Below are 19327 nucleotides of genomic sequence, written 5' to 3'. Positions count from 1 at the left end.
TCAATGTAAAGAACTATAGCAATGCAGTAATTAATATTACTTTCTAAGACATTTCTATGTGATATAATACAATACAAAAATATTAAGTTCCAAAACATGCTTCTGGTTTCCATCTGCACCCAAAATTGACCCTGTCCCACAGTGCTGTGTTCCCAGATCCCGCTGGGAGAGAGCTGGTCTCCCAGGTGTGCTGACACACCTGAGAGCACAGACAGGACCACCACTTCTGCCCTGAGAGACAGGTCTGGAGCCCTTGGGAGGCAGGAGCAGAGGAGCAGTCTGGGACAGGATCCTTCCCGCTTCTGTCTGTGTCTGGAGCTGACCCTGAGCCACAGTCCTCTGTGCCCTGATCCCACTGGGAGAGAGATGGTCTCCTAGGAGTATTCACACACCTGAGAGTGCAGGAGGGTCAAGCCACTGTCAAAGACAGCAAGACCAGCTAACAGCAGAAATAACCAGATGGCGAGAGGCAAGTGCAAGGACCTAATCAACAGAAACCAAGGCCACCTGGCAACTTCAGAACCCAGTTCTCCAACCACAGCAAGTCCAGGATACCCCAACACACCAGAAAAGTAAGATTCTGATTTAAAATCACATCTCATGATGATGTTAGACGACTTTAAGAAGGACATAAAAAACTCACTTAAAGAAATACAGGACAACACAGGTAAACAGGTAGAAGCCCATAAAGAGGAAACACAAAAATCCCTTCAGAATTACAAAAAAGTACAATGAAACAGGTGACGGAATTGAACAAAATCTTCCAGGATCTAAAATGGAAATAGAAACAATAAAGATATCACAAAGGGAGACAACTCTGGAGATAGAAAACCTAGGAAAGAGATCAGGAGTCATAGATGCAAGCATCACCAACAGAATATAAGAGATAGAAGAGAAAATCTGAGGAGGAGAAGATACCATACAAAATATTGGCACAACAGTTCAAGAAAATGCAAAATGCAAAAAGATCCTAACCCAAAACATCCAGGAAATCCAGGACTCAATGAGAAGATCAAACCTAAGGATAATAGGTATAGAAGAGAGTGAAGATTCCCAACTTAAAGGGCCAGTAAATATTTTCAACAAAATTATAGAAGAAAACTTCCCTAACCTAAAGAAAGAGATGCCCATAACCATACAAGAAGCCTACAGAACCCCAAATAGATTGGGTCAGAAAAGAAATTCCTCCCATCACATAATAGTCAAAACACCAAATGCACTAATCAAAGAAAGAATATCAAAAGCAGTAAGAGAAAAAGGTCAAATAACACATAAGGGCAGACCTATCAGCATCACATCAGACTTCTCAACAGAGACTATAAAAGCTAGAAGATCCTGGGCAGATGTCATACAGACCCTAAGAGAACACAAATGCCAGCCCAGGCTACTCTATCCAGCAAAACTCTCCATTACCATAGATGGAGAAACCAAGATATTCCATGACAAAAGCAAATTTACAAAATATCTTTCTACAAATCCAGCCCTACAAAGGGTAATAGATGGAAAACTCCAATACAAGAAGGGAAGCTAAAACATAGAAAAAAGCGAGAAAGGAATCTTTCAACTAACTCAAAAGAAGAGAGCTACCCAAACATAATTCCACCTCTAACAACAAAATCAATAGGAAACAACAATCATTGGTCCCTAATATCTCTCAACATCAATGGACTCAATTCCCCAATAAAAAGACATAGAATTACAGACTGAATATGTAAACAGGACCCAGCATTCTGCTGCATACAGGAGACACACCTCAGTGACAAAGACAGACACTACCTCAGAGTAAAAGGCTGGGAAAAAGTTTCCAAGCCAATGGTCCTAAGATACAAGTGGGAGTAGCCATTCTAATATCGAATAAATTTGACTTCCAACCAAAAGTTATCAAAAAGAAGTAAGGAAGGACACGTCATACTTGTCAAAGGAAAAATCCACCAAGATGAACTCTCATTTCTGAATCTCTATGCTCCAAATGCTAGGGCACTCACATTCATAAAAGAAACTTTACTAAAACTCAAAGCACACATTGCACCTCACATAATAATAGCGGGAGACTTCAACACCCCACTCTCATCAATGGACAGATAATGGAAACAGAAACTAAACAGAGACTCAGTGAAACTAACAGAAGTTATGAACCAAATGGATTTAATGGATATTTATAGAACATTTCATCCTAAAACAAAAGAATATACCTTCTTCTCAGGACCTCATGGTACCTTCTCCAAAACAGATATAATGAGAGAAATAATCCCATGCATCCTATCAGATCACCATGGACTAAGGCTGGTCTTCAATAACAACAAAAATGACAGAAAACTCACATACACATGGAGGCTGAACATGCTCTACTCAACAATAACTTGGACAAGGAAGAAATAAAGAAATTAAAGACTTTTTAAAAATTTAATGAAAATGAAGGCATAACGTACCCAAACTTATGGGACACAATGAAAGCGGTGCTAAGAGGAAAACTTATAGCTCTGAGTGCCTCCAAAAAGGAACTGGAGAAAGGATATACTAGCAGCTTGACAGCACACCTGAAAGCTCTAGAACAAAAAGAATCAAATATACGGAAGGAAATAATCAAACTTAGGGCTGAAATTAACCAAGCAGAAACAAAAAGAACTATATTAAGAATCAACAAAGGGGCTGGGGATTTAGCTCAGTGGTAGAGCGCTTGCCTAGGAAGCGCAAGGCCCTGGGTTCGGTCCCCAGCTCCGAAAAAAAGAACAAAAAAAAAAAAAAAAAAGAATCAACAAAATCAGGAGCTGGTTCTTTGAGAAAAATCAACAAGATAGATATACTCTTAGCCAGATTAACCAGAGGGCACAGGGAGTATATCAAAATTAACAAAATCAGAAATGAAAACAGAAACATAATAACAGAAACTGAGGAAATTAAAAAAATCACCAGATCCTACTACAAAAGTCTATACTCAACAAAACTGAAAAATCTGGATGAAATGGACAATTTTGTAGACAGATATCAGGTACCAAAGTTAAATCAGGAACAAATAAACCATTTAAACAACCCCATAACTCCTAAAGAAATAGAAGCAGTCATTAAGTCTCCCAACCAAAAAGAACCCAGGACCAGGTGGGTTTAGTGCAGAATTCTATCAGACCTTCATAGAAGACCTAATACCAATACTATCCAAGCTATTCCACAAAACAGAAACAGAAGGAACACTACCCAATTTGTTCTATGAAGCTACAATTACACTTATACCAAAACCATACAAAGACCCAACAAGGAAAGAGAACTTCAGAGCAATTTCCCTCATGAATATCGATGCCAAAATACTCAATAAGATTCTTGCAAACCGAATCCAAGAGCACATCAAAACAATCATCCACCATGATCAAGTAGGCTTCATCCCAGGGATGCAGGGATGGTTCATTATATATGGAAATCCATCAATGTAATCCACTATATAAACAAACTCAAAGAAAAAAAATCACATGATCATTTCATTAGAAGCTGAGAAACCATTTGTCAAAATTCAACACCCCTTCATGATAAATCAAGTCTTGGAAAGATCAGGAATTCAAGGTCCACACCTAAATATAGAAAAAGCAATATATAGCAAACCAGTAGCCAACATCAAACTAAATAAAGAGAAACTTGAAGCAATCCCACTAAAATCAGGGGCTAGACAAGGCTGCCCACTCCCTACTTACTTAATATAGTACTTGAAGTCCTAGCCAGAGCAATTAGACAACAAAAAGAGGTCAAAGACATACAAATTGGAAAAGAAGTCAAAATATCACTATTTGCAGATGATATGATAGTATACTTAAGGGACCCCAGAAATTCCACCAGAGAACTCCTACAGGTGATAAACAGCTTTAGTAAAGTGGCTGGTTATAAAATTAACTCAAACAAACCAATAGCCTTTTCCTCTACTCAAAGGATAAACAGGCTGAGAAAGATATTAGTGAAACAACACCCTTCACAATAGCCACAAATAATACAAAATACCTTGGTGTAACTCTAACCAGGCAAGTGAAAGATCTGTATGATAAGAACTTCAAGTCTCTGAAGAAAGAAATTGAAGATGATCTCAGAAGACGGAAAGATCTCCCATGCTTATGGATTGGCAGGATTAATATAGTAAAGATGGGCATCATGTTGAAAGCAATCTACAGATTCAGTGCAATCCCCATCAAAATCCCAAGTCAATTCTTCACAAAGTTAGAAAGAGCAATTAGCAAATTCATTTGCAATAACAAAAAAACCCATGATAGTGAAAACTATCCTCAACAATAAAAGGACTTCTGGGGGAATCACCATTCTTGATCTCAAGCTGTATTACAGAGCAAAAGTGATGAAAACTACATGGTATTGGTACAGAGACAAGAAGGTAGGTCAGTGGAATAGAACCGACACAGAAATGAACCCACACCTATGGTCACTTGATCTTTGACAATGGAGCTAAAACCATCCGGTGGAAAAAAAGACAGCATTTTGAACGAATGGTGTTGGTTCAACTGGAGGTCAGCATGTAGAAGGCAAATCAATCCATTCTTATTACCTTGCACAAAGATCAAGTCCAAGTGGATAAAGGAACTCCACATAAATAAAACCAGACACCCTCAAACTAATAGAAGAAAAAGTGGGGAAAACCCTTGAACACAGGGGCACAGGGAAAAATTTCCTGAACAGAACACCAATGGCTTATGCTCTAAAATCAAGAACCAACAAATGGGACTTCATAAAACTGCAAAGCTTCTGTGAGGCAAAGGACACTGTCATTAGGACAAAACAGCAAGCAACTGATTGGGAAAAGATCTTTACCATCCTACATCTGATAGAGGGCTAATAGTCAATGTATACAAAGAATTCACGAAGTGAGACTCCAAAGAATCAAATAACCCTTTTAAAAAATGGACTACAGAGCTAAACAAAAAATTCTCAACTGAGGAATATCGAATGGCCGAGAAGCACCTAAAGAAATGTTCAACATCCTTAGTCATCAGGATAATGCAAATCAAAACAACCCTGAGATTTCACCTCACACCAGTGAGAATGGCTAAGATCAAAAACTGAGATGACAGCAGATGCTGGCGAGGATGTGGAGAAAGAGGAACACTCCTCCATTGTTGGTGGGATTGCAGACTGGTACAACCACTCTGAAAATCAGTCTGGAGGTTCCTCAGAAAACTGGACACAGTACTACCTGAGGACCCAGCTATACCACTCCTGGGCATATACTCACAAGATGCTCCAATATATTACTAGGACACGTGTTCCACTATGTTCATAGCAGCCTTATTTATAATAGCTAGAATCTAGGAAGAACCCAGATGCCCTTCAACAGAGGAATGGATACAGAAAATGTGGTACATCTACACAATGGAGTACTACTCAGCTACTAAAAACAATGACTCCATGAAATTCTTAGGCAAGTGGATGGAACTAGAAAATATCATCCTGAGTGAGCTAACCCAATCACACAAGAACACACATGGTATGCACTCACTGATAAGCAGATTATTAGCCCAAAATTTCAGATTACCCAAGATATAATCCACAGACCACAGGAAGCTCAAGAAGACCAAAATGTGGATGCTTCAGACCTTCTTAGAAGCAGGAACAAAAATACAGGAGGAAACCGGAGACAAAGTGTGGAGCAGAGACTTAAAGGACATTCAGAGACTGCCCCACATGGGGATGCATCCCATATACAGACACCAAACCCAGACAATATTGCAGATGCCAAGAAGTGCATGCTGACAGGAGCCTGATATAGTGGTCGGCTGAGAGGCTCTGCCCAATCTTGACAAATACAGAGGCGATGCATGCAGCCATCCATGAACTGAGAACAGGCTCCCCAATGGAGGAGTTAAAGGACTGAAGTAGCTGAAGGGGTTTGCTACCCCATAAGAAGAACACAATATCAACCAACCAGACCCCCAGAGCTCCCAGGGATGAAACCACCATCCCAAGAGAACACAGGACTAGACCTATGCTCCTTCCGCATATGTAGCAGAGGATGGCTGTGTTGGGCATCAATGGGAGTAGAGGCCCTTGGTCCTGTCAAGGCTCAATGTCCCAGTGTAGGGGAATGCCAGGGTGGGAAGGCAGGAATGGGTGAGCACCCTCATAGAAGCAGGGGGAGGAAGGATGGGGTAGGGTATTTCTGAAGGGGAAACCAGAAAAGGAGATAGCATTTGATTAGGTACCAACACCATCACTCTTCCAGCTCAAGTTGGCTGTCACTCTGTACCTTCCTTATAAGAACAGGATCTCAAGTTTCACTCAATGCACTTTTCCTGTAACCCACTTCATCTCTAACTCATCTTAAAAGTACCTTTAAGAATTTTAATATTTTTTTATTTGTGTATGTGCATGCGTATGTTTGCAAGTTGGAAGATAACTTCTGGGAGTCAATTCTGACTATACCATATGGGTCCAAGGGAACAAATTCAGGTCATTGAGCTTGGCAGCAAAGACCTTTACCTAAGAAGCCACTTTATCAGCCCCCTTCAAGCTCCTCAAGGCAGCAGAAGTGAACAGCTTGCTTTGCTGCACAAACCCCTTAGTTAAATCTCTACTCTCGGAAGGATCCAGTGTGAATGCTTTTGTCGCTGAGGAAAGGCAGCAGGGTGCAGAAGGCTTGAGTTAAGACAGACCTAAGTCTGATCTCTGATTCTCATCAAATTATTATTTTTCTAAAATTTCAGTTTCCTTTTTTACTAAATGAAGATCACCTACACCCTTGTAACTCAGTACATCTATGAGTCTGTGGTGGTTTGAATGAGAATGGCTTCCAAAGGCTCATGTTTGAACACTTGGTCCCAAGCTGGTGGAGCTGTCCAGGAAAGATTACAAGGTGTAGCCTTGTTGAAAGAGGTGTGTCATTGGGGGTGAACTCTGAGGTTTCAAAAACCATGCTATTCCCATAACTCTGCCTTGTGGTTGTAGATCCTGATGTGAGCTCTCAGTTGATGCCCCAGTGCCATGTCCCTGCCATGATGGTCATAGGATCTAACCCTCTGGAATCATGAGCCACAAACTAAATGCCTTATTTTATTAGTTGTTTTGGTCATGGTGTCTTAGCACAGCAAAAGTAACTAAGATAGGATCTATAAGAAGGGACCACCAACATTACCGTAATAGAAATGTATACTCACACAAACCTACTGAATCAAAATAATACTCCTTAGACTTCTCAGGTAAATCTCACGCACATTAAAGTTTCAGATGTATCACAGACTGCTGTGTAGATTAAATGCATCTAAAGCTCTTGATGCCAATTAGGCACTTAATAAATGCTAGCACTTGTATTTCTTTTATTGAGATTTATTTTAGTTTTAATCATGTGTCTGTGTGGTGTATGTCACATGAGTCAGAGTGCTCATGGAAGTCAGAGACATCAGATTCCCCAGAGCTGGAGCTAGAGGTGGTCATGACCCACCTGATATGGATGCTGGGAATCACACTTAGGTCCTTTGGAAGAACAGTGTACTGTTGTAACTGCTGAGACATCCCTCTAGCCCTAACACTTACCATGTTCCTTTCCCCTGCCTTTGGTTATCCCAATCCTTCTGTCTAGAATATTGTCCTCACCTCCTCATTCCTTGCTGCCAGATTTCCAGGTTCAGTATTATTTTCTATATGACTCAGCCTTCTACATTCTTCATCAGCCTACAAAGTACACTTTTTACTTCACATGTCATGCTACTTCTCATATCTGACACTAGTGAATGTGGTCTCCTCAGTAGAATATAAGCTTCTAAGGGTAGGGACAATGTTTGGTCCATCTAATCCTTAAAATGTAGCTACTGGTCTATTTTTGAAGGCTCTACATAAGAGAGTTTATCAAGAATAGAAACTAAAAGAACAAATATGTCCATTAGATAAAACTACCCAAATAATTATAAATGAAACCATTAAGTGCCAGTCACTTTTTCTAGAATTTTAAATGTCAGCCATTATGGCACTGTTCGTTATAAAGGCTTCAGCACACACAAGGGCAGTTAGCTTCAAGGGAACTGGATTCTACCGTTACTGACTGTACTATCTCTTTACTGGAAGGCATTTCACAAGTGAGCAATGATTGATAATGGAAAATCAAAGCAGCTGTCTAAAGCACAGCAGTTAGAAATGGAAGCTCTGAAGGCTTTACAAAGTAGCTTATATTTTCTGTGCTTTCACTTCCTTTTTGATAACAGTGGTGACTGATACATAATGAAGCTGTGAAAAATTAATAAAATATGTATAAAGAGCCTTGAACAGAAACTGACAAACCAACAAATGGGAGTTATAATTATTATTAATTGTAGTCAATTTTATTTATTTTTTAAATCTAAAGCATTTATTTACAGAGGAATTACCATCAGTACTAACTTGAAAGATAATCTGGTACATAAATTATAAGTATTAAATAATATCTTTCTTTGGAGGTTCAAAATAATCACTCAAGTAGCACTCAACTAATTATTTCAGAACCTGAACCTGTACATACACAAGCAACTAAATGGATCTAAAGAAAGATCTCTAAGACAAGAGAGAAGGTAAGAAATGCTGACAGCTTTTTCAAATCTCAAGTGAGTTAGGGATCCATGAACATATCTAGGGTGGTGCTTTAAGATTTCTCATCAACCATTCAAGACTCTTCTCTCATGTATCTGTCTCCTACAGAGAAGACCCAAACCTCACAGTTAGAGACTGGAAACCACCCAAGTCAGGATCTCTTGGCCAGTATCATCCTGTAAATAATAGATCCGATTCTATAACAAAACTATAGAGAATCAGTATGTCTCTGTATAAATGTGTGAGGTAAATGAATTCATCCAAGTAAATAAATGATCAGAAATAAATCAAGTTAACTAGCTCACGTAGCCATTATGTAATGTGTCCATATTTTAATATGCTATATATGGTGAATATATGCACACATATTTTATCAATTAAAAAACAAAAATTGGGGCTGGGGATTTAGCTCAGTGGTAGAGCGCTTACCTAGGAAGCGCAAGGCCCTGGGTTCGGTCCCCAGCTCCGAAAAAAAGAACCAAAAAAAAAAAAAAATTGAAAATTCTGAATGTTGAAAAGTGAATAACAAGTCTCACTGAACATAGATTATAAATTCTTATGCTCGCAAAAGAAGTTATCTGTAAGTTTCAACATCACTGTTAAGTTTAAAAGTCATAAAATAGCTACAGAAGTGTTTGTAAAAAGCTTACGTGGTATCTAAAGAAAGGGGAATAAAACTGAAGGCATTGGAAGGTAGTTCTGGGCAAGGTGGTCTGTGTCTATAGTCCCAGATAACAAGAACTGAGGCAGGAGAACCCCACAGTACAAAGACCAGCCTGGGCCACAACAGTAATACCCCAACTCAAAACTAAATGTGTTATAGTAAATAAAAACACGTGGAAACAAGTCAACAGAGCTGCAGATCTAAAGTCACTCTTTCTTTAGGCCATATCTACACCAGCAAGTCACTGTTAAAGCACAGGCCCATAGGCTATTATCTATAATGTTTTTGGATTACTAACTACTTTTAAATTAGAAGCTAATGACAAACCATATAAAACACAGGAAATAAAACAAAAGATGAAGAGCTGAAATTCAAAGTTGTCCTTCTCACTGAGAGACCATGTATGTCTCAGTCAGTACATATTTGTGCATGTATGAGCCTGTGTGTTTACACAGGTCAGTGGTTGGCTTTGTGTCTCTTCCTCATTCATTCCTCACCTTATCGTATGAGATGGGGTCTCTCATTGAATCTGGAACTCATGCTTTCACTATCGCGGCTGGCCTGTCTCCCTTCACCTCCCTAGTGCTGGGACTAAGACGTAATACTGCTGAGCCAAGCTTTTAAGTGGGCGCTACAGGGATTTGAACTTAGGGCCTCATGCTTGTGAAGCAAGCATTTTATAAACTGTGCCACTTTCACAGTCCCCAAGAGAGACATTTTGCAAACAGTGTACACATTTGTTTGAAGCAAGTCGTTGTCCATTAAGAATAAAATAAAAACAATTAATATAGCCCATATAAATAATTCATAAGTAGAAATCATACTATGTTATCCACTGAGCCAAGATTCATTAAAAAATGATACAGGTCAGGGTGGGTTGGTACCCAGGGGGGCCTCCCCTTTCTCAGAGGAAAAAGGGAGGCGAGGGCGGAGAGAGGGGCTGTGTGAGGGGGAGCTATGAATGGGATTTAAAATGAATGAATAGATGAATGAATGAATGAATAAATGGGAAAAATGGACAAGAGGTGCTTATAAAATAAACGACCATCTTGAGTAACCTGTTATACATTCCAAAGTGATTTACCTGTTTGAGAGGAAGAGAGTGTGCTTCTGTATATAACAAATGGTAGTTCAGTAGATTCTGAACTCCCTCAGCACCCAAAGTGAAGGCAAGCGAACTTATGAGGGCAGATGATGGGCACCTGGAAAGCGCAAGCTCCAGCAGCTATGCTGGCCCACCTTTCTAGTATGTCACCTCCTGACCCTTTTCTCTGAAATTACATGAAATGTCAGAGAAGCCCTGGACTATAAAATGACACTATTTTGGGGTAACTGATATTTTTAAATTAGGATGTAGGTTCCCTTAGATACTGAAATTTCACACTTTTTGGCTCACAGTCTATTAGAATACTGCCCAAACGCTCATAATCAAGACATAAATTACTGATGAGTCCAAATGTGTTCTCTCATTGTTTCATGCATAAACTATAGATGTGGGAGAAACAATATTAACTAGGAAAACATTACTGATATAAACAGCTGGCACAGTACCTTCTGATAAACAATGGAGCACACGAGGTCTTTGACAGCGGAGAGAGACAGTTCCTGGGCTTCGATGGTAACACTCTCTCGTGTGAGGCCAATCTGAAGTAGAAATGAAACGGTGTGCACCGAGCCTCTAGAGTTTGTGAGTGACGCGGCACTGAAGCTGCCATTAGAGAGCCGAGCTGAGAGTCCTGTCTTGGGACTTGAACACGGAGAAGGGGTTGGAAGCACAGCAGAAACAGTTGCAGGGAACACAGATTTCTGGGCTGATGGAGGGGAATTATTTGCAGACATCTGCCTTTCTTTAATCTATAAAAATAGTTGTCAATGCTTTTTAAATGGTTCTGGAAAAGTTTTCAAAATAGCAGTAAAAAAAAATGGCTATGGTTTGGATTTAGATGAAAGCTGCTTTCTTTCCCTGGCTGAGCCACTCATGCTGTTGATGACAAATTCTGTTGCTCCGAGTTGAATGCACAAAAGGTCCTACTGCTGTCAATGTCAGTCCCATCAAGAATCTTGTCTTTAGGACCACACCCAGATCTGTAACCCACTTCACATCACCATTATCATCAAAGGAACAGAGTTGATACTGATTATTTATGCGACATCTTCATTTCTTTTAAATCTGTTCTTTTGCTTTGCATTTCAGAAAATACAAATTGAATAGTCAATCTGTGCCAAGATATGAAATCTTCCTGATTAAAAGTAGTTCCAGGTAATCTATTCCTTTAGGGATTGACGGGACACCACAAATGATCACACCTTAATTCACCCTCTCATCTGTACTCATTTCCATCTTGTGGCTGAACTTCCCTGTGATGAGGTGAAAACAAAAAGCTTGTCAAATAGCACAAACATATTTCTTTGGATGAATGGACCCAGAGAGAAAAGATGGTGCCTTTGGAAATGCTGTCAACCTAGAAGAAAAAGTTAAAAGGGTTTTTAATGTTTTATGTTCACTTGATATCAGTTTAAAATGTAAGAATCCCTATATCTTTAGTGATAATTTTGGGTGATATTTTTTACAATTCATGAATACAGCCCAATGGGTAGTTATTTTAACTTTAGTTACCACAACCATTTTTTATTACAGTTATAATTTCAGAGAGATTCCCACTTAAAATAATACCCTTGTCCCTCACCCCTGACTCCTGAACCCTGGTTGGGGAGGAGGGGCAGGTTACATAGTGTATTCTTCTTTTTTGTAGATAGGATTAGACTAGGTTGCCTAGACTGGTCTTCAACTCCTAGTTCTCAAGATTCTTCTGTCTCAACCTCCCAAGCAGTTGACACTAAGACATACCACTGCACCCAGCTGTATGTTATTGTATTTTAAATTGTGAAGATCAAACACTGTTATTGCACAACTACAGAACTCAATTATGATAAGAAACTGAGAAAGACAGAAGGGACAAAACAGGAAAAGTGAGACAAACATTACAGACATAAAATATGATCCAAGTCATATGAAAAATACAGAATAATTTCCCACTACAGGAAAGCTTTAAGTAGTCTTTTATGTTTTTATATATTAAGAGTCTACCGAGGGGTTGGGGATTTAGCTCAGTGGTAGAGAGCTTGCCTAGGAAGCGCAAGGCCCTGGGTTCGGTCCCCAGCTCCAAAAAAAAAAAAAAAAAAAAAAAAAAAAAAGAGTCTACCGAGAATACAGCTCAGTAGCAAGTACAAGGCCCTAGGTTTTCCCCAGTACTCCCATCCCTGGAAAAGAGACTATTTCTGCCAAAATACAAGTCCTGGACTGCTTTGTTCACAAATGCCTTCCAGAAGCCTGAAGAAACGAATGGGGATGTACTGGAGTCAGCGAGGAACTATGACTGCTGATAAACTATGAAACACAGGAGAAAGTGAACTCATCATTAAGGGATTTCTAACATTGGGGGAAAGTACATGAGTAAACTACACGTTATAATTTTTAGGAAAACACAGTTCAGAAAAATTTAAAAAAGAAAAAGGCATAACCCTTCAAGGCTGAATAAAATGGCTCACAAGAGATGAATCCTTCTAAATTCTTTGTAGCCATAAATAATTACAATGATGAAAACTCAAAAGCATCCAAAGTGTATAGAGTGGAAATGAGTATATGGGGTTAAATTAAAATGAATGATATGTATGAACTGAAGAACAAAATCATACAGAAACAGGAATACAAAAAGATATAAGCACTGATAGTAACATTTGAGCAAATGGCTAGAACTCAACCTCCTATTTCATAGCATGGTAATGTTTTTTCAATTAACAGGGAAATGTCATTTTTGCAGATGAGAAGACCAAATCACATGGCTATGAACACAGTGCAAATTAGAACCCAAGTCTCATGCTTTCTTACCAGTACTGTTTTCACAGTAATTACTGCTTCTTAAAGATGACAAGGAACTGAGAATCACTGTTTAGAGAGGAGGGTGAGAGATTACACAAAAAGACTTTCTCAACTTGTATCTCACTTATCTTCTCCCAACAGTTTTCAAACTAACACAGAGAACTGAAACTTGGACTTTGTGAACATGAGAGAATTAAGTGACTTTATCTTTTAATGTCTTTTCTTTTGAATCTCACTATGTAGCCCAGGCCAGCCTCAAACTCATCATGTATCCATGGATGGTCTCAAATTTACAATCTTTCTATCTCCACCTCTTCAATGCCGGGAGTCTAAAACTTTGTGTGAGTGCAAGTCTCTGGGCCAAGATGCCCACTCCATACAGCAGTGAGCAAGTGTGACCATGACTATTATGCACTAACTCTGCAGAAGGAGCTCAGGGTGAGAGAGACAGAGGTGCTCATGGCCTTTGATGGGGAGGGCTGCTTCAAGTGCTGAGCACTGAAAAGCAGGTAAGCACAATTTAGCAACTACCAAACAAACTCAAATATCCTTTGCCAGGGGCTGGAGAGATGGCTCTGAGGTTAAGGGCACTAGCTGCTCTTCCAAAGGTCCCAGGTTCGATCCCCAGCACCCACATAACAGCTCACAGGTATCTGTAACTCCAGTTTCAGGAGATCTATACACTCTTACACAGACATGCATGCAGTCAAACACCAATGTAAATAAAATGTAAATAGTAAATGTGAATAGTTCAAAAGAAAATCCTTAGCCAGATGCAAGAAGAGATGGCTATTCAAATGGTTTGTGAATAACCAGAATATAGATAATGTTCCCATCAGTCGAGTTTCAAACCGAACCAGAAATGCCAAGTCCACCACACTTACAACTTCATAAAGACTAGACTTCTCAAGTGGAGGAAATACGTACCGACTTTCGCTGAACTCTTACTAGCTGATATCTAACACACACGAGTGTAAACACCATGTAGTAGCACCTATTAATCTGCACAACCAGCCACTTTAGAGTTGAGAAAGAGAAAGTTCAGAGGCTCCTCACTCAAGACTACTATGATCTCGTGAAAACAGAATTAAAAGCATCTTCCCCACTGTCTTTGTAAACACGCCATCTGAGTTTGAGCTGGATATCAGTGCAGTAAGGAAACTGTTGTTGTATGTCAACGTACACGTGTGGGGTCCTTGGGGAAATGTGCCCAAACCACTCTCAGCTCTGCATTTTCATGAGATATGAAATGGTAAAGACAAAGACGATCTGTTATGTAATCTTCAGGTTGGAAAAACTGAGCAGATGGAGTAAAGTTAAAGTGAAACTTAACAGAGATAAATTCCAAGGTAAATGTGCAACATTAGAATGGGGAGGTGCTACTCTGGAAGCCACTTATGGGGGTGGGCTATGTTTCTGAGGCTTCAGATAAGTGCTGTGAGTATAAAGGGTTGACTAAAAGAACTAATACAATCCTAAATCCTCTGGACACTCGAGAGCAATGAGCATTAATCTGCACACACTTTTTAGTCTATGTTACAGTAGACTGTATATTCACATGTATGTATGAATTCACACACAGAGAGAGAGAGAGAGAGACAGAGAGAGAGAGAGACAGAGAGAGAGAGACAGAGACAGAGAGAGAGAGAGAGAGAGAGAGAGAGAGAGAGACGGAGACAAAGAGACAGAGGAGTCAGAGAGAGATCCTATAATCCATATGTTTAGAGTTACAGATTTTTAGGTTTGGGAAGGAGACAATTGCAAACATCCAGGTAGCCATGAGGATAATGGCATGTGCTAAGCATCTACTGATCAGGATGAATGGTCCTCAAATATCTGAGGAAGTATTAAGGGAGAACTGTTTTTATTCAGCATTACTTTAGAGAAGTACAAAGAAAATGACAGCACCAGAGGGACTGGGTTATAAGGACTGACACCTGTCAGAGACGTACTAATAATAGCACTTGGCTTACTGTAAAAACTCAAGACTATTCAGAAGTTTTACAGCAGTTAGATAAAAGATATCTTACTACTAAATTTATTTTTAATTATACCACTTGATAGTAACTAATTAACACTAACAATCTAATAACACACTTGATTAACTTACTAGAGACACAAGTTCCTTATAAATTATATATAACTTGGTATAAAAGTGATCTTTTAAAGTTGCAGCATGAATACAAATATACCTGTCTTAACAGCTCCCACCCACTCAGCCCATATGTCTTCTCTCTCCTGGTTTTGTTTATGGAATCTTGATTTGACATGTAAGAAATCTAACAATTTTAATTTACACAAACTTTGGTATGCTGTTTAATTTCCTTGTACTTATGCTTCATATAGAAAATAGAGTTTAAAAGTTAACAAATGGGGGCTGGGGATTTAGCTCAGTGGTAGAGCGCTTACCTAGGAAGCTCAAGGCCCTGGGTTCGGTCCCCAGCTCCGAAAAAAAGAACCAAAAAAAAAAAAAAAAAGTTAACAAATGATACATCTGGCTGATTTATATACTGTGTGTTAGATGTGTTGTTTCTAATAGTCATGAGAACCTCTAAGCCAGAATAGTACTGTCTAGTTGTCGAGAATTTATAAGTTTAGTTGGCATTTTTTCAACCATTCTCTTAGATAGCTGTCACATATCTCATTCAAATGAACTTACGAATTCTGTCACCACTGAATGGAATCAAAAGGTATTTTGACCTCAGTGTGCCGAATTGTCATAGACAAAGTAAAGCAAAAACCTTGGAGGCTAGGTGACTGGGCTGAGTTATACTTCATGGTAGTGTCACAAGCGGATCTACCCCCCACCCCCTGCCATCATTTCATCGACATACGTTATGTTCCAATCTCAACCAAGTCTCTAGTCAGAAGTTCTACCAGCAGGAGTTTCAGTCACTGCGGACCTACAGAACCCTTGGCATTTGCCAGACAACCAAGACATCAACGTTCCACAGCAGTAGCAGAAAGAGACATGGCCACTGCTCTCTCTGGAACTCACAGACATTAAACACACATCTGCATAAGAAGCTAGGTAATTACAAACTATGGGATGCAACAGAGCATGTGCCAAGGAGACACAGTTTCAGCTGGGTCTCAGGGAAGGTCTCTTTAAAGAAAGAGAACCAAACACATTAACTACCACAAGGAGAGCTCTCATTACTTAGGGTAGCCAGCCCTCTGTTTGTATTCGGCATGCTACCATGAAGAGGGAAAAAGTTTTTCCTCTATAATACCATGTTTACCTGACTCCCAGGAGTAAAGGGTTGTCCAGGCTTAACCTCACTTTGTGTACAAGGAATGCTAATAACGTGCAAGGTTTCATCCCAATTCTCATGAAAATATGCACGTGTATGGTATGTACTGCTTTAACATGTAAAAAGCATGTGAGTTTTTTTAGTGACACAGCTGGCCAGTTAATGCCCATGTTTTACCTCGAAAAAGGTCTGACTTTGCTTAACGCTTGTATATTGTGCAAAAACTCAGGCATTTTTATAGATTAAATAAAAAACATCTTTGGCAGTCTCTACATCTATTGCATACTTCAGAAACATTCCCTCGGATTAATATAAGACTGTCTTTCTAAGAGCTTGGCACTCCACTGAATTGCTCCCTCTACAAGTCTACTTATCAGGGTAGCAGTTCAACCTCAGCCCTTCCACTGTCCTGGAGAACACAGAGAGGGCACAGCAGGCAGGTTCTCTGAGCAGGCAGAGAAGCAGGCCCTGAGAAGGGTATCCAGATACGGGAACATCAGTCTGGCAAAGCAATTCGAAGTCTTGGATAAGCTTGTATATCTTCAACCTGCACCAGTAGTGGCTAAGAAATCAGATTGGCTAATTGCCAATGAGCACTTTTCATGTTCGGCCACTGTAAGATAACCACACAAGTGGAGAAAATGTCTTATCTACATTGAAATTAAAACTAAAACATCTCTTAAGTACCATATCCCAATTTTTCCTTTTAAAATGACTGCTCCAAAGAGGCAAGTTCCGTCTGAATTCCATAACCCAAGAGACTCAAAGAGGAGATGTGATTATTAAATCCAATTATGTTCTTAACCAAGTTACATATAAGTAACTATACATCAAGTCCTGAATGAGTTTCTTTAAGAACAAGCAGTGAACTCCTCTATGGTTAATATTTTTTTTTTTTGCCAACTTTGGAATTTTGTTGAAAACTGTCAGACCCTTCTGTGAAAAGTGTACTTTAATAGCTCTTTCCCTCTATCTGTATGTATGAGGTGTTTCCAACTCCCCTAACTTTTAAAGTTTAACTTACTGTGGTGTGTGTAGCAGTGTTTAGATGACAAACAACACACAAACAGAAAGAAATGTCTATTTTAAACAGGTCATCTGATAAAACAGCTTATAAAATGTGCAAGATTAAAGGCTCATGGCTATAAAGCTTTAAGGGGCTGGTGAGGGGGTGGGAGGGTCCTAGAGAGACAAGGGGGAGGGGGTCAGAATGAAACTGCCAAATACATTTAAGAAAGATTCTTTTAGTTGTAACACTCTTGAAATGTTAATTGCCCTAGCTCATCAAAGAGGCCTTCAAACTCATAATCTCAGGCCCGTGACATTTATAAGAACTGTCCTAAGAAGCAAAATCTATTGTGAAGGTTCCTGTGAGACATTTTAAAAATAATACATTTACAAAAACTTGAAACAACTTTCTTGCTAGGGAGGAGAAAGTGTTCCTATAGAGCAGATCTTACTTATAACTGAGTCTGGGAACTTCATGGAAGTCTTCTTGAAGCAAATCCATAAGTTTGTTTACCCTCCCGGCATTAAAAGTTTAAACACGAGCCGAAGAAAATCAAAACTGCTAAACCTGCAACATCAGATACAGAGTAAAGGTATTTTTTAGTGTAGTAACGTTTCTCTAGGATACAGACGGAGGCAGTTCAAACTTTTGTTTCATTTGTGCCTACAGGTTTTAAAGGCCCTGTCCTACAAAGTAGTTCTTCGAGTTGTAACTTATCCTCTTTAATCAAAGATAACACCGATAGTCTTATTTCCTGTGGGGACGGGCGTGGTTGAAGGGACAGTTATGTCCATGCCATCAATCTGTGTACGGAAAAGTCTGCAGGTCGCCTGTAGCCTGATTTATATTCGTGCTCGCTGACAGCACGGCCTATACTTCTGATTTCGATGATGTGAAATAAAATACCCGACACGCAATCAAGTAATGTCGTGTATGCTTATTATTATTATTATTATTCTTTTTTTTACTGCTCCACACTAGCGAGTGTTTCACCTCAGGGCAAAGCTCCCCAGGGAACGAGAACCTCTTGGAGCGAGGCTGCAACTGGCAAGCCTAAAGGCAGTCAGGAAACTGGGGTCACCATCCTCCAAACCCCGGATACTCGCCCCTTCTAGCCCCAGGACCAGGAAAAGTGCAGCAAAGAACAGGGAAGGCTCACCGCTCGGCGCCGCGGGCTGTCGGACTAGTTTGCGGGGCTCGGAAAGAGCGGGTCCCCGAGGGCTGGGGCGCGGTGGGTCACCCGCAGCCGCGCGACTCCAACTTGGCCTCGGCGCGGACCGCGGAACTTGGCCGCGCCGGCGCCCCCGGCCGCTCGCGGAGCACCGCCCCGACTTCCCGCCCAGCTTCGGCCGCCGCCCAGCCCCGCGCGGGTCCGAGTCCCGCCGCCGCCGCGTGCGATGGGGGAGGGGCCGCGCCACCTCAGCCCGACGGGTCGGGAGAACAAAGCGGTGGCGGCGGCGGAGGCGGCGGCGGCGGCGCGAACTTTTTTCGGTGTCTGCTCCGCGCTCCCTCAAGCGACTACTTACAGAGGCGGGCTCGGCTGTTCTGGAGAAAGTCGGCGCGCGCCAGCGTCCGCGTCCCGGAGCAGGAGCCAGCGAGGCTTCACGCGCCTCGCACGAACCCGCCCGCCGCCCGCGCCCCTTCCTCCTGCCCTCCCTCCCGTCCCGTCTCCAGGCCGGAGGGCGGGGGGCCGGGGCGCGCGGGCGGGGGCGCGCGGCCCGCGCGGGGCCTGCCGGGAGCTGTAGTTCCCCGCCGCGCGCTGTGGTGGGTCTGGCTCTGAGGGGTCGCGCGGAGGCTCTGAGCCCCGGTGAGGTCCCCGTCGGGCGCCGAGCTCGGGGTTGCGCAGGACTCGAAGGACGCGCTATGCTCGAACCTCACTTTGCTGTCCGCTAGGCGATGGAGGACGGCGAGAAGAGGTGACCACCTGAACGCGGCGTCCAGAGTGGAGGACCTTCCTTTCCAAAGTTGTCCCTTCGGCGTTC

At 41.1% G+C, this 19327-nt stretch overlaps 1 protein-coding gene across 6 annotated transcripts in view; it reads right to left on the bottom strand.

Annotated features, from left to right (window-relative positions):
* Prkd3 (protein kinase D3) overlaps nt 1-19022 on the bottom strand; it is a 75931-nt gene extending 56909 nt beyond the window's left edge. Inside the window, exons 1-3 of one of the 6 annotated variants that reach the window (XM_087552991.1) lie at nt 18505-18633; nt 17797-17912; nt 10754-11560 (exon numbers count right to left, since the gene is read on the bottom strand). In XM_087552991.1, coding sequence (XP_087409117.1) covers nt 10754-11041 — 288 coding nt within the window. In that variant the 5' untranslated portion in view covers nt 11042-11560; nt 17797-17912; nt 18505-18633. 6 annotated transcript variants of the gene reach the window in all.
* Between the last annotated feature and the right edge of the window lie 305 nt (nt 19023-19327).

This window comes from Rattus norvegicus, chromosome 6, assembly GCF_021556685.1.
Source record: "Rattus norvegicus strain SHRSP/BbbUtx chromosome 6, alternate assembly SHRSP_T2T, whole genome shotgun sequence".
In the NCBI taxonomy this organism is placed as follows: Eukaryota; Metazoa; Chordata; class Mammalia; order Rodentia; family Muridae; genus Rattus; species Rattus norvegicus.
This window is presented reverse-complemented; position numbering and strand designations above follow the sequence as displayed.